Source organism: Dermacentor variabilis, chromosome 5 (assembly GCF_050947875.1).
Source record: "Dermacentor variabilis isolate Ectoservices chromosome 5, ASM5094787v1, whole genome shotgun sequence".
NCBI lineage: Eukaryota > Metazoa > Arthropoda > Arachnida > Ixodida > Ixodidae > Dermacentor > Dermacentor variabilis.
The window spans coordinates 84,824,009-84,839,566 of NC_134572.1; the positions used below are offsets into that span (position 1 = coordinate 84,824,009).

The window sequence follows — 15,558 nt, forward strand, 5'->3', positions numbered from 1 at the left end:
TATAAGGAATATCGCTTACAGCGAAACTAGTCCTTTGTGGACAAAACTCATGCTCTGACGAGGCAGTAGCGACACCTGAAAGCTGGGCAAGCAGATCAGAGACCTTTCGTGAGCGTTTTTGCATTTGTATATGCCGGTGCATCCGTTCATTTTTGTTCGACCTTCGCGCTGTTCGCGTGGGCACGCGGCCAGGCCGGGGCGTCGTGCGTGGGACGCGCGCGCGTGTTGCGACCGTGGCGGCACCCAGCGTCTCGCGGGCGAACCTGCAGTGAGTCGACGTCCGGAAGTCGAACAGGCAGGATGGAGCACGACACCAAGCACACTTCCTGTAATTGCCTGGATTTTAACAAAATGGCCAAGGTGAAGAAAGTGGTAGACGAAGCCCGGGAACAAAACAACCCCGAGCTCGACCTGGTCGACCGAGGAATCACGTCCATCGAAGAGATACCCGGACTGTGTGAGTTGCGGCTCTACGAAGGCGTACTCCTCTGTTTTTGACCCCTTTTCCAAATTTGGCGCGGCCGCCGTATTTTTAAACCGGTTGTGATGTCACATCTGTGGGGGTTGATTCACGTATATGGGGTTTACATGTTGCGGTGTATCGCGTCGTTGTGCTGATGCGTAGCGCAACATGAGCCGTAGAAGTGCTCTCGAGTGTTTATAAAGTCTGTCCACTTGTTGTTCAGCGCTGTTAGGGTGAAACACGGGCGCTCTTAGAAACAGAAAGTAAACAAAGCAACGCATGGGCATGACCTGGGCGTAGCCAACTAAGTTCAGTCGCGCGTCTCCTCCACAGTGCAGCCATCAAGCTGTTCATTGAGTCTAATTGCTGAAAGTTGCATAATTAGTCAAACAATTTGCGTCGCTTGTTAAGGCCACCGATCTGTGTCGTCTTGTTCACGTTGTATCCACTACTATTTGCTCCATGACGAACATCACCAAATTCATTTTTATCCCACGTTGATCCTTACGCATAACTTAAGAAGCTTTCAATTTTTCGTCGAGAAATGCGATTTTTGTAACGCTCAAGCCTGATTTGAGCAACGTGTGCATGTGTGTCAACGTCGCCAAGCGCTAGTTGTTTGCTGGTAATAGTACGTCATTACGCAGATAGATTTGTTTCGATCATTGCCATTATGACACTGCGCATCGTTAATGTGGTTACTTTGTGAACATAATATTGCAAGACGCTCGCTTTAACTCATGAAAGAAAAGGTAGTGTTTTCCAAATGCAGCACCGCGTTCAGTGTTTTCACACGCCCTGTTTCGCAATCGCAAAACCGTTCGTTATGCGATATTCGCATGGCGCTTTGTGTGATACAAAGTTATGGGTCATGTAGACTCGTTGTAAAAAGTGCGCATGGTATTCTCTCTTGCATTGTCATGTTTGACTTGAGATTGCAGTGATCACTGGGAACGTTATATATTCCCGTAATTCGCGTGTTTATGAGTTCTCATTGCATAACCTGTTCATGTTCTTAAGTAGTGAAAAGATATGTTATTTTTTTATTCTGATCTATTTTTTGAATCTGTATTGCTTTCGATTTGTTTTGCTAAGGACACACATTATATTAATCTGTTTTTCAGTCTCTTTGCCAAATTTGACAAGGTTGACATTGAGCCACAACAAAATAAGAGGTAAGTGGGCCTAGAAAAAATAATATTGGCTATGTTGTGAACATGACTAAGCTTGGCTTCCCAAGATATGTGCTGTGATTAACTTCCGTGGCATTTGTGAGCATTGTATTGCATGCTGAAATTGTTTCAACTTATGCCTTGTGTTACACGCATTAATAAGTGGTAAGTAATTGCCTCATTGAAATGTCACAACACCATATATCTGTTTGCCTGCCACCATATATCCATTTAGTTAAAGCTCCCTGCGTGGTGCCATAATCTGTGCTGCACTGTTGCGAGCTTGTGTAAAACCTGCTTGAAGGTGCTAAAAAAGTGGCACCACTTCTTGCAACAGCCTGGAAACATGTTCTGGTACTGTGATATAAACAGTAAAAATCCCACTGAAGCCATCTCACGATGAATGTCAACGATTAGCATTGAAGCAATGTAGCGGCACACCTTATGGCCAATGCCGAAATGTGTACGCAGCTGGTCTCTTCTGTTGTGCTTTTACTGCACACACTGCGCCACCTAGCAATACCACCATAAAGTCTGCGAGTTTGATTCTGCTGAGCATTGGAGATATTTAAAGGCTTAATTTTTGTCATTGTAGAGTGGCACATGGCGAGTAGCACGTACCTAGTCACCCAAGTTAACATCAAAAATGTTGACTGAAGAGTGGCACATGCCTACGGGCACATATCCAGTGGGCCATATCCAGTGACCCCAATTGGTATTGTAGTACGTGCCTGCTAGTCTGGGGCCTTAGACGGAGCGGAGCACAGAGAAGGGACATCAGGCCCAGACGAAAACTAAATTATAACTGCATGAGCACTTGCCTGGAGCGCTAGTGAATGCAAGTGCGAGCCTGCAGTCTCTGCTGCAGCGATCATGGCACATACTCAGTGCTCCAAGTAAGTGTCAAAGAAGTTCATTGAGGAGTGGTACATAGGTGTCACACGCCTAGTGACACATCCCTAGTGGCCCATATCAACGTCAAAGTGGTTCACTTGAAGAGTGGCACAAAGGTACACACTGCGACATACTCGTGACCCATGTTGGTCCAACGGTTGGTTTTGAACCCTGTTCGCTCAGCACAGCAGCCTGACGCGCTACCCATTTGACAAGGACTACCCAGTGAACCAGGTTGGTGGGAAAACGGTTGGAGGCTTAGGTAGATACACAGACAGTCAGCCCCTGGAAAGTGCACAAAGTACCCTAAGAATGCTAATCACTGTAAAACTTTATTGTACCTTTAAGCTGAGGTTTGATGCCGCTTAGAAGTTGTGGTGGCGTTGTGGGTGGACTGGTAGCAGGAACTGCTTGCCACCTTGTTTCTCTGCTGATTGTGCTTTCACAGGCAGTCGTCATGAATGCTGGGATGACAGCTGCCCCAGCTCCTTGCTTTTAAAGTCAATACCGTACAGATGATGATTTTGTTATCCCTGCAGTTTTTAATTCCAGGACAGCTTTAGTCTATGTTAAGTCTTATTTACAGAGGCAATGGATCTGACATTGAAGGTGCCAGGTTGTTAGTCAGTGTTTGCTTTTGTGACCTCTGTTCATAGCAGGTTCAATGTCTTCTGTTTCTGTTCCGTGATACCCTCCTACATTTTCGATGGGGGCGAAATGCGAAGACACCCGGGTACTTAGATTTAAGCGTACGTTAAAGAATCCCACGTGGTCGAAATTTCCGGAGTCCCCCACTACGGCGTGCCTCATAATCAGAAAGTGGTTTTGGCACGTAAAACCCCATAACTAAATTTTTTGTTTAAAAGCTTCCTACATATAAATCGGCTTCATGTTGTGCTTAGTGTGTTGCGTAGTGTGTTCAATACTGCCTTATATGAATAGGAAGGTAAAAAACAAGCGAGCATGAACTCACTGATTAGTGAATGTAGTGCCATGTATTGTACAGCAAGCACCAGACCTACATGCCGATAGTATTGGCCGCTACACCCTCTAGCAGCACTGCATGTGCAAAGATCAGCAAAAGCAAACATTTTGTAGTTCATATCTTCTTTTCGTGGCAGTTGCTGAGATGGCCTTATATGAAAATACTGGAAAACGCAGCTTGATGGTGCACTACTAATGAAATAAAAATATGATAATGAGGAGTTGTATGACATGGTATATGGGGATTTAAAACTGTAAAACTGTTTGTGAATTTCTAAAACAGTGTTTTAAAGCTGTAAAACCTTCATGCTAGCATTATTTCTCATGAGAAAAAAAGATATCAATTTCTTTGGACATTGCTGAACTTTCTCAACTGAAAAACACGATGTACATTCAGTGTTTTGTGGTCGTGGGGCATCCTATCGACACCATCATGGTGTGTTACATAATCAGTACCATAGTGTTACTTGTAATGCTGCTGACTGTGTGTAGATGAGCTAGGTGCATATCCTTGCTTTTCTGAGACTGGGATATGTGTTTAAATTGGACATGAAGCTTTAAGTGAAGCAAGGATTAGATCATTAACATGCAGTTTGCATTTGGTTTGCATTTGCTAGAGATGATTTTATCCATGACACTTGTAATCTTGACATATGCATGTTACGCACCAGAGTAAAAACATAGGCTCACAATTTGCTCCATTATGTTGACCATTTTGAATGTTAATAGCTTTATGTGTTGTTAAAAGCTTCAAATTTTGTTTGCAGTTGTTCCTGCTAGCATAGCAAATTTGTACAACTTGGAAATTCTGACACTATGCAACAACCAAATTGTGGTAAGTTGATTTGCAAGCTCTACATCTGCCATGCTAAGGATAGAAGAATCTAGCATGTCTTATGTTGGTGAAGAAACATTAATAGCTACACCATTCTCGTCGGTACTTTCTGTGCCATTAAAATAATGTAATTTATTGCTAGTTATTCATATTTATCTATTATAATGACATGTGAATGAGGCTGCCATTAGTGCCAGTGCACTAGACATTCTTGTGGAAACAATTCTGTTTTCTCTGTATTGTGCCAATGCCAGTAGCAGTTTATCCGTGCTGGTAAGTTGAAGTTTAACAGCATTAGGGCCACATGTCAATTTTTTATATACTTGGTATGGGCCATATCAGTGTAATTTATAAGTGAAGATTGCAGGAAGTTTTAGTCTGTGCATACAGAAACTTATTGTTACAAAAGGTTAGTAACATTGGAAATATATCTGCACGCAGTCTCTGGAAAAATTTTTCTTTCTCTCATATCACCTTTCCGAATTGCCTTAGCTTACACTATTCATCAGATGTCCACGAAGGTACAATCCTTGCAGTGTTGATCTAGCTGATCTAGATCTACTAGATCTAGATCATCGTGTTGATCTAGGAACATTTAGGATACTTTTTCCAGCATGTGGCAGTTGACTACCTATATCAGCAAATGTGGTGACAGAACCTTTTGGACAAGCATTCGTCTTGTCAGCCTTTCAACTTCTAATCATTCCTAAGTGCATTTTCTTGGTAGATGGCAGGAAAAGTGACACAAATAATGCACAATGAGTTGTCATTCTCGATGCTATCCAAAGTGAAAGGGGTATGGAATTGAATGTATGGGTACTGCAGCACCTGTACTGAGGCATGAGAACTGCCTTTTGTAGCTGAAAGCACCTGAGTTTTCATGTAGCTGGAAGGAAAGTTGAAAGCATGGAAAGAAGTGGGAGGCAAGCAGTGGTGTTTTTAGTTCTGAAATAAACATGTAAATATTGCACAGTGCGTGTTTGTTTGTGGTAGCACACTTGACATCAATAAGCCATAGTAGGCATGAACACCCTTAGGGATGAAACTTTCTCCACTTTTCGTAAATGTCCAGAAAACTTTTCAGGGGATTTCTCAAAACTTCCTCCAGCTTGTGTATTTGTGCAAAACTGATTTGCTTATCGTTGCACACTCTGCAACTCTTCCTAGCTTTAAGAGAGATAAATTTTTTAGCTGTTAAAAACGTTTTAACACATCCAGTGTTATTATACTAAGTCTAAACTATCTGGCTGCACTTCAGTTAGGTTATGAAAGAAGTGCAGACGACCAGCAGAAAAATGGGAAGCTTTTGTAGTGTTTTGTATTACCTGAGAAGCTATCCATTTCATCATCTGGGGATACTGGGCATAGTTGATGTACATGCCTTAGCTTTTTTTTTTCACCTCCGTTGCCTGTAATGTATTCTGAAACCTATTTAAAGACACACTAACTAGGGTGGGGGGGGGGTGACCCTAGATCGGCTTAGACTGGTAGGGTAGTCTTTTGAAACCATTCTAATTCACCTTGCTGGAAAAGGTTGACTATTACTGAAGAAAACGAAGACCGATCTTCCCCATATTGGATTTTATGCTGAAACCACGGCACTAGTGTGTCGATGTGATGTCACAGATTTGACGGTACAAAGCATTATTATTATTATTATTATTATTATTATTATTATTATTATTATTATTGTTGTTGTTGTTGTTGTACATGGGCTTTTTGTGCATGAAAAATTCTAAAAGCTTGTTAGGTTGATTAATCGATTTCCTTAATGTGATGTAGTCCTTCTTTACCGATGACTATACCTGAGTAGATGCCGTCATACTTAGTGAGCTGGTGTGGGAATATCATATGTCATCGCCGTCATACTTCATGAGCTGGTGTAGGAATATCATATGTCATCACCACCCATCTTTTGTTCTTGTATCTTTCCTGCATGCAACAGGCCTCCTTCCATGATAGGAGTGGCCGCATTGCTATTGCACAACTGCAGTTTACTAATACTGCTTAACTTAATAGTCCTCTTTAGTGTCACCATAAACAGATTGCATCCCCATTTTCGTAGATTGTGGACGACGCTTCTGTGTTAACTGAAAAGTACATTGTTTTTCTTCTTTTGGTTGGTGTTGCTGTTATGTTACCACTTTTTGATAGGTTGTTACCACATCTTCTCCTCCTTAGACCTGCTGCAGCATTCTGAACAAACTGAAATAGGCGGTGGAATCAAAAGAAGTAAAACTTACTGAAAAGCCAGCGTTGTGTTTTATATGACGTAAGAAAATGGTACATTCTTTATCAACAAAAACAATTAGTTACACTACTGAACCTCATTCTTAGGAAATCACATCTGACAAGAAAATATCTTTGGTTTATCTGATATTTGTTATAAGCACATATTATTTACATGCTAACATCAGAAAGAGTATTTTCTGATTTACTTCGAGATATTCAAGAATTTTTCATATCCATATTCATTACTATAGTGAGATTTCGGTTGAATTATGAAGTTGAGTGAAAACTGTTTCAGAGATGTTATTGCACAGGTGAGCATGATTTATCATTGCAGTACTGCATCAGCTCCAGAGAAAGTGACCTTCAGAATTTTCTTGTAGGAGGGAGAGAATTTTATTTTGCCTTTCTACAGCATGAATTTTTATTGTGCACCTAGGTGAGTCATTAAAAATAGAAATGTTACATTTTAGCCTACAGGTGGGATTGTGATGATGAAGTTGTAATGTGCACTGCCTCATGGAGTGCTTGCTGTGATTTGACATTCATCCATTGCATGCAGGAGTTGCCCTCATCAATCTCTACAATGCCGAAACTCAAGATCCTGAACTTGGCGTGAGTAGTTGTAATAAGTATGCATACTTCCGATATTGAGCTTTCCCTCGTCACACTTTCCCAGTACCTATTACATGAACATTCAGAAAAATATGTTTTAACGTTTTGCAAGATTGTGCAAGCTTTATAGATTCTAAGACAGCTAACTTACCTTGTCGCAGTGGTTATGGTGACAACATTCCAATAGCTGAAGGCTAAGGTACTTGTGTATTTATATTTAGGTCACATAAAGGACCTCAGCCAGTTAAGATTTGTATGGTTCTCTCCACTCTGCATCATAAGGTGTAGTACAGCTTTGGGGTATTAACATACTACTTATTAAAAAGTTTTAAAATCTACGCATGATTGGTTTTCACAAATGCTACCATATATACTCGTGCATTGGCCGCATCCGTGTGAAAGCGGCACTCAGAACTTTGCAAAAAAATATATATATTTAAAAATTGCCCATGTATAAGCCGCAACCTTGATTTTTGAGAAGGTTGGCAGTGTTACCTGTTGTGCGGTGCGAGGATTCCGAAGCATTTTTCTTTTAATCGGTGGCAAACCAAGGCAGCTGTGCTGAGTTTTTTGGCACCTCCAGGTAGCACAAGCACAGCCTCCGAGATTTAGTGGCTGCCTCCGAGACACTGTTGTCGCTGCTCTGTGGGGCGTCACCATTTATTCCAACTGGCAGGTGACACGCTACGGGAATAGACAAGAATGGCCAGAGCTATTACAACTGAGTACTGTAGTTCAATAAAGGCAAGCACTACCGAAAATATTTATGATGAAAAAAAAAGTCTTAGCATAATGGCCGCACTCCCGATTTTCACCACAAGATCTCGGAAAAAATATCTGCGGCCATTACACGAGTATGTACAGTATATGCTTGCATTATTGTCATACTCTTCGGGTCTCCCAGCTTACTGGAATGCTGTATGCATTTTCAAGATATTGCATGGCTGACAAGTGTCTAGGAAAGCTTGAGAGACCTGTCAGGATCGATGTTTTGTCCTTCACAGTCATTTCCCCCCGCAGGGGCATCTGTGCCAGCAGGCGTTTGGTGTGTTGCAACACCACATACCTGAGCACACGAGGGTGGGCCCCTCCCGCGTGTAGCTGTGCGCGGCTTAGCCGTGTAAGGGGAAAAGGATCCTGGGGTTGAGCCGATGCTGGGTGTTCGGACCTTTTAGGCCCCCCGGTGGAGGCAACACACCTCTTTGGCCTCTGCTTCACATAGACAGCACCCCCGGACTGACCCACCCGGGGGAAATCGGTAGTTGCCGTTTCCTGTCTCTCTCTCTCTCTCTCTCTCCAACCTTCGTCTTTCTCTCACTTTACACCTTTCCTGTCTTCTCCTGGCTTCCCTTTACTTCCAATTTTTCCAGGCAGCAAGGGTTAACCTTGTGTGAATAGCCAACCTAGGTTATTTCATATTTGGTTATAGTGATAACGTACAGCTGGCATTTGCAGGACCTGTTTTTACAGTCCCTGTAGCGTCCTCTTGTTGGGCTCCATGGTGGGTGGCTGGCGTTATTGCCGAAAACTACACATTCCTCTATGGATAGCTCCTTCCCACCACTCCCTGATCGCCCTCAGAAAAAAGGGTGCACCGATGAAGTTTTCCAGCTTTTTGGTCGCTAAGTCCACAACTTCCCACGGTTCCATGTCATCCATTCTGAAAAACCAGACAAACCAGTTCGAACAATTTCACCCTTCCTCGTTTCCAAGTCATTGACTGAAGTGTTTGGTCCAGGTTATAAGGCGTCGAGGATGGCCAGTGGTGATCTCCTCTTGGAGCTCCGCAATCAGAAGCAGCATGAGAAATTGCCAAACCTAGTGTCATTTGGAGAAACCCAAGTAATTGTAACCCCGCACCCTACGATGAACTCAACTCGGGCCGTAGTCTCGGTCGATGACTTGCTGAAGCTCACTGAGGCTGAACTCTTGGAGGGCTTTAGTGATGAGAATGTTATAAATGTCAAAAGAATTAAGATGAGGCGTGACAGCAAAGAAATCAAAACCAAGCTCGTTAAAACAGACGTTTGGGCGAGTTGGTAAGACATATTTGAAACAGAACAGCGCAGTGTTCACGGGGACAAGCAGGAAGAAACGACACAGACGAGCAGGGGGATATGATGATTACAGGTATGTAATCATCAGTGCAGTGTGTAGGAATGATTGTGAATATATGTATGGTTTTTTGGTTCTTCTGTTGGTTAGAGCTGGTATATATGCTTCGTTCCAAGCAATAAACTTCAGTTGCAACCGCGCTCGTCTGTGTCGTTTCTCCCTGCTTGTCCCCATGAGCACCGCGCTGTTCTGTTTCAAAACCAAGCACCTGATACTGACATTCGGCTCAAGTGTTCTGCCCGAGTCTGTAGAGGCCGGGTACATCAAGCTTCGTGTTAGGCCATATGTGCCAAATCCCCTCAGATGTTTCAAATGCCAACGTTTCGGCCACAGTTCACAGAGCTGCCATGGCCGCCAAACCTGTACGAGATGCAGTGCCCATGAACATAACTCTGAATCTTGCGAGAACACTCTCCACTGTGTGAACTGTGATGGGGAGCATGCCGCGTACTCACGATCGTGCCCATCCTGGAAAAAAGAAAAAGAAATTGTCACAATCAAAATCAAAGAAAGCATATCTTTCAAGGAATCACGTAGGCGGGTGTCATACCTGCCTAAGAGCAGCTTTGCGGATGTGGCGCATCAGGGGGCAGCGGCACAACGGCCTCTGGCGGCTGTTTGGTCCACACACAGTGAGCCAGCAGTGATGTCATCCGGCCCCCTGGCGGCTACAGTTTGTACTCTTCCGCCACCCCAGAAGACGGGGCCACCCACCTCCGGGCAGGTGGCCTCTAAGGTCTCATCTAACGTGCTGAGGCCTTCATGTCAAACAAAGCGCTCGGAAGAGCGAGTGTCCAGCGCCTCGCAAGAGGCGATGGACATCACGACCAGCCAGATGGCGCCACCAGTGCCTAAGAAGCGGGGGACATCTCTCGACCACTCCAAAAAAGACAAAACTCCCGTCACGGCACCTGCAAAGGGCTCGTGAGCTAATCCTCGTCTCTTAAACACAGCACTAAACACAAGTAGCATAATGGATACACAAATACTACAGTGGAATGTTAGAGGACTTCTCCATAACCTTGACAATATTAGAGAACTCCTACACAAACATAATCCAAAATTGCTATGTGTTCAGGAGACGCATCTAAAACGTACACAAACAAACTTTCTTTGCCAATACACCATCTTCCGCAAGGACCGTGATGAGGCTAACACCTCGGGCGGCGATGTAGCAATCCTCGCAGACAAGTCTGTAGCTTGTCGCCATGTAGCCTTACAGACACCCCTTGAGGCAGTGTCAATTAGAGGGTTCCTTTTCAATAAGTTGGTAACTTTCTGTACCATATTGTTATGGTGAAGGGAAGGAAGAAGTTGGATTGGACGAGAGGAAGACGAAGTCTGGCAATTGCCTGAACGCCATTAACCTCAGTTGTAAGTACACATTATTTTACACTCGTGGGCCTGCTTTCTTCCTGCAACAGTTTGGTGGAAGGTGCGGGGTACAATCACGGAACTTCTCAGCGGACGTCATCTACCTGCCGCCACAATGGCAAATCAACCGACACAAGCGACAACGCCTCAGCAGCCCCTGCCAACAGTCATCCTCACTCATCCGTGGGACCCAGGGACATTTTGTGGCACGGACAACGCCGACGTCGAGGACTGGCTTACGATGTACGAGCGAGTGTGCGACAACAACAGGTGGGATCCAGCAATGATGCTAGCAAACGTGAAATTTTATCTAAGAGGAACTGCGAAGCAATGGTACGACACACGAAGCTGACCTAACGAGCTGTGATGTCTGCAACGAAAAAATGCGAGACCTGTTTGGCAGACCTGTCGGTCGTCAGCTGGCAGCAAAAAAAGAACTTGCGTGCCACGCTCAGACGTCCACAGAATCGTATGTCATGTACATACAGGATGTGCTGGCCCTCTGTCACAACGCTGATGGCAACATGACCGAGGCAGACAAGATTGGTCACATATTGAAAGGTATTGCAAACGATGCATTCAATCTCCTAATGTGTAAGTGTGGATGCAATTGCAAAGGAGTGCCGGCGCTTCGAACAAGCGAAGGGCCGCCGCGTCGCTCAAACTTTCGACCGATTGCCCAATACCGCCGCGACATCTTCTTGCGAAGACCCGCCACGGTTCGTTCAGCCCGCAGGACCGGAAGATATCACGCGCATCGTTCGCCGTGAGCTTGAGGCCATAGCACCGGCTCCAGTTCATCCCGACTGTTGGGAAAGCAGGCCCACGAGTGTAAAATAATGTGTATTTACAACTGAGGTTAATGGCGTTCAGGCAACTGCCAAACTTCGTCTTCCTCTCGTCCAATCCAACTTCTTCCTTCCCTTCACCGTAACAATATATATATCCCCAAGCTATCACCTCCAAAAAGCCGATTTCTATAACCTCATAAATCAGCTCCCGGAACCCTACATACTTGTGGGGAGATGCGCGTTGCGATGCAAGAGAGCGACTCATTGAAAATTTCGTCCTTACATCTGGTGCCTGCCTGTTTAATAAGAAGGAGCCAACATATTACAGCATTCAACACAATTCATATTCATCCGTAGACCTAGCAATAGGCTCTGCTTCCTTTCTGCCTCATCTGGAATGGAATGTGATGAATAAGGAAGTGACCACTTCCCCATAACTTTAAACTCAATAACACAGCATGACAACCCTCCCCGCGTTCCCATTTGAAAATTAGCATCAGGTGACTGGGAGCATTTTGAAGAATCAACTCATTTACCACCCGATTTTATAAACAATTTTAGTATAGATGAAGCTGTCGCATATTTTACCGCTTTTATTATTGATGCTGCTGAAAAGTTTATCCCGCAAAAAAGTGGTGGTTCACTTAAAAGACATGTTCCCTGGTAGAATGAAAACAGTAGAGATGCGTGAAAGAGGCAGAATAAGGCATGGGGAATATTGCGTAGATCGCCGAATGCAGAAAATCTAATTGAATTTAAACACACAAACTCAGAGGGAAGGCAGATATGACATCAGGCGAAGAGAGAAAGCTGGGTGAGGTTCCTTGCAGGTATAAGTTCTTACACACAGGAGGCGAAAGTTTGGAATGGCGTAAGGAGGCTAAAAGGGCAGCGACTAAATCTGTTGCCTCTGAGGAACGATCTAGTGAATACTTTAGAAGAGCTGGCAGACACCCTAGGGGAGCACTTATAGCATGTGGTGAGCGCAATTCACTATTCCCAATCCTTCCTTAAACATAAAGAAATCAAAGAATGTAAGCCAATTATACGTAAATGCAGATAGAATGAACCGTATAACCGGCGTTTCGATATTGCCGAGTTGAAAGCTGCCTTGAACACATGCAAAAGCTCTGAACCGGGACCTGACAGAGTCATGTATGACATGATCAGAAACTTACATACTGACACACAAGTTACACCACTCGCACTTTTCAACACTATTTGGGCTATGATATGCCTTCCATCCACATGGAAAGAAGTGATTGTAGTTCCTGTTCTGAAGCAGGGTAACGACCCTTCCTTTGCGGCAAGTTATCGTCCGATAGCTCTTACAAATTATCTGTGTAAGCTTTTTGAAAAAAATGATTAATCGCAGACTCATACATTTCCTTGAACTTAACAATATGCTCGATCGCTATCAGTGTGGCTTCAGAGAAGGACGGTCGACAACCCATCATCTCGTGAGCATTGAAGGATATATCCACGAAGCATTTGTACATAAACAGTTTTTTCTATCGATATTCCTCAATATGGAGAAGGTGTATGACACAACATGGCGTTACGGGATCTTGCGAGACTTGTCGGGAATGGGTATCTGTAGAAATATGCTGAACGTAATTGAAAGCTAGTTGTTGAATCATATCATTCGCGTGAAAGCTGGTAACATATTATCGCGGCCTTTTATGCAAGAAACTGGTGTACCCCAGGGAGGCGTACTCAGCCGCACACTCTTTATCGTTAAGATGAACACACTTCGTGCTTCTTTACCACCGGCCATCTTTTATTCCGTCTAGTAGACGATATACAAATAGGTTTCAAATGGTGCAACCTTACAATGTGTGAGAGACAGGTACAGCAGGGCTTAAACAAGGTGTCCAAGTGGGCAGACCAAAATGGATTAAAATCAACCCCCAAAAAGGCTCTTGTGTTCTCTTTACTAGAAAGAGAGGCCTGGTTCCTAATCCTTGTGTAGAACTGGGTGGACAATAAATTCCTTTCAACAAAGAGCACAAATTTCTAGGTGTTATACTTGACTCCAGGCTTATTTTAATTTCATACATAATATGTCTTAAAGCAAAATGTCTTTAAAATCTTATACCACACAACATAGGGTAGCGACAGGAAGTGTTTACTGAATCTTTACAGGAGCCTAGTTCGATCACGATTAGATTATAGTGCCGTAGTATATCACTCTGCCGCACCGAGTGCGCTAAAGATGTTAGACCCCGTTCATCATCTGGGTATCCGCTTGGCCACTGGCGCATTTAGAACAAGCCCTGTCGAAAGTCTGTATGTAGAGTCAGATGAGTGGTCACTCCATTATCAGAGAACATACGTCAGCTTCACGTATTTTTTCAAAGTGCGCTCTAATAAAGAACATCCGCGTTTCACAACCGTTAACGACTTGACGTGTTAAACACTTTTTCGTAATAGACCCTCTATGAGACTCCCTTCGTCACTGCGTGCAAGAGAACTTAGCGAAGAAATGGATGTCCATGTTCTCGAACATCGCCTAATGCCTCCACCTAAGCTATTACCGCCCTGGGAGTGGCAGGTGATAGACTGTGATGTATCCTTTGTAGACGTCACAAAGCATACACCTGACCTCGAAATCTCTGTGCATTTCCGTGAACTTCAATCGAAGTACTCCTGCTCTGAAATCTACATAGACGCATCACAATCACATGCTGGTGTATCTTACGCTGCTGTTGGTCCCTCTTTTTCTATATCTGATGTATTGAAGCCGCTAACAGGTATCTTCACTGCAGAGGCCTATGCAGTACTATCTGCAGTAAAACATATAAAGAAACTAAAACTTGACAGAGCAATCATATTCACAGACTCGTTAAGTCTTGTAAAAGCACTCATTCCTTCACAAAAGCATACAAATTCTGTCTTCAATGAACTCTACTCTCTCTTATGCAATATTTATCTATCACATAAACATGTAGTAATATGCTGGGTACCTGGCCATAGAGGCGTCGAGGGTAATGTACTAGCTATCAAATGGCCACATCACTCACATCACTAACCATTATTCCTACGGCTGCGGTCCCTGTCACAGATCTGAAGCTTTTCTTACGAAAGAAACTGAGAAAACACTGGCAACGCATGTGGAACGCTGAAGAAATGCAGAAATGAATAATAAACTGCACATTATAAAGCCACAGTTAGGTTTTTGGCCCTCCCCAACGAAATCACGGTGAACAGATGTCCTATTCTGTTGCCTCAGAGTAGGGCACACATTTGGTACCCACAATTTTCTGCTTACAGGAAATGAACCTCCAACCTGTGGTCGATGTGGTGAGAGGCTGACCATCCTCCACGTCCTCTTGGAGTGTCGGAAAGCCGAATCTGAGAGAAAGAAACATTTTCCTCTTGCATATCATTATTGTGTCCCTCTTCAACCAGCTATGTTTCTTGGTAAAGAACCGTTTTTTAACACCAAAGCAGTCCTCAGTTATTTAAATGATGTTGTCCTACATATTATCAGCCCATTAAATTCGTAGCGCATCCTCTGGAAAGAGGATGCCGCTGTGATAGTTTATTTGTACAGCGCACGCCTCCAGGCCCTTGTGTCTCAAGGGCTCTAACGAGGCAGTGGTGCTCTAGTGAATTTCAGCATCTTACATACTTTTTATGTTGTATCATTATTTGCAATGCACCATAATGCTCATAGTACACGTCATTTGTCATTGCCACAATCTTATTACATGTACATTTTATGCACTTTACGGTGACTATTTTTAGGCCCCTTTACAGCCACGTTACATCAACTTCATAGAATCCATCACTCCACTGTGAAATGACTAACAATCGCATGGCGCCCTTTGGCCATACCTGGCCCTTGCGCCAATAAAAACTGCACATTCCTTCATTCATTCACAGTCATTTCCTGTTCTCACTGGCTTTGTGGCATCAATGTGGCATAAGCCAGTGCTGATGCACAAGGGCAGGCACACAACTAATAAAGGCAGTGAACAATTAATCACAACACTATGTATATATTGCGAAATTGACCTGGTAGTGCTGATGGGATGCATGCTGCCTAAACATTAATGTGAACTTCCCTAGTTGCCAAGTGAC

At 43.7% G+C, this 15,558-nt stretch overlaps 1 protein-coding gene across 1 annotated transcript in view; it reads left to right on the forward strand.

Moving 5' to 3' along the window:
- Window positions 1–264: 264 nt before the first annotated feature.
- ics (ras suppressor protein 1) overlaps window positions 265–15,558 on the forward strand; it is a 39,644-nt gene continuing 24,350 nt past the window's right edge. Inside the window, exons 1-4 of the mRNA XM_075693057.1 lie at window positions 265–457; window positions 1,588–1,638; window positions 4,281–4,348; window positions 7,140–7,192. Of these exons, the coding sequence (XP_075549172.1) occupies window positions 301–457; window positions 1,588–1,638; window positions 4,281–4,348; window positions 7,140–7,192 (329 nt within the window). The 5' untranslated portion in view covers window positions 265–300. The remainder of the gene's footprint in view (window positions 458–1,587; window positions 1,639–4,280; window positions 4,349–7,139; window positions 7,193–15,558) is intronic.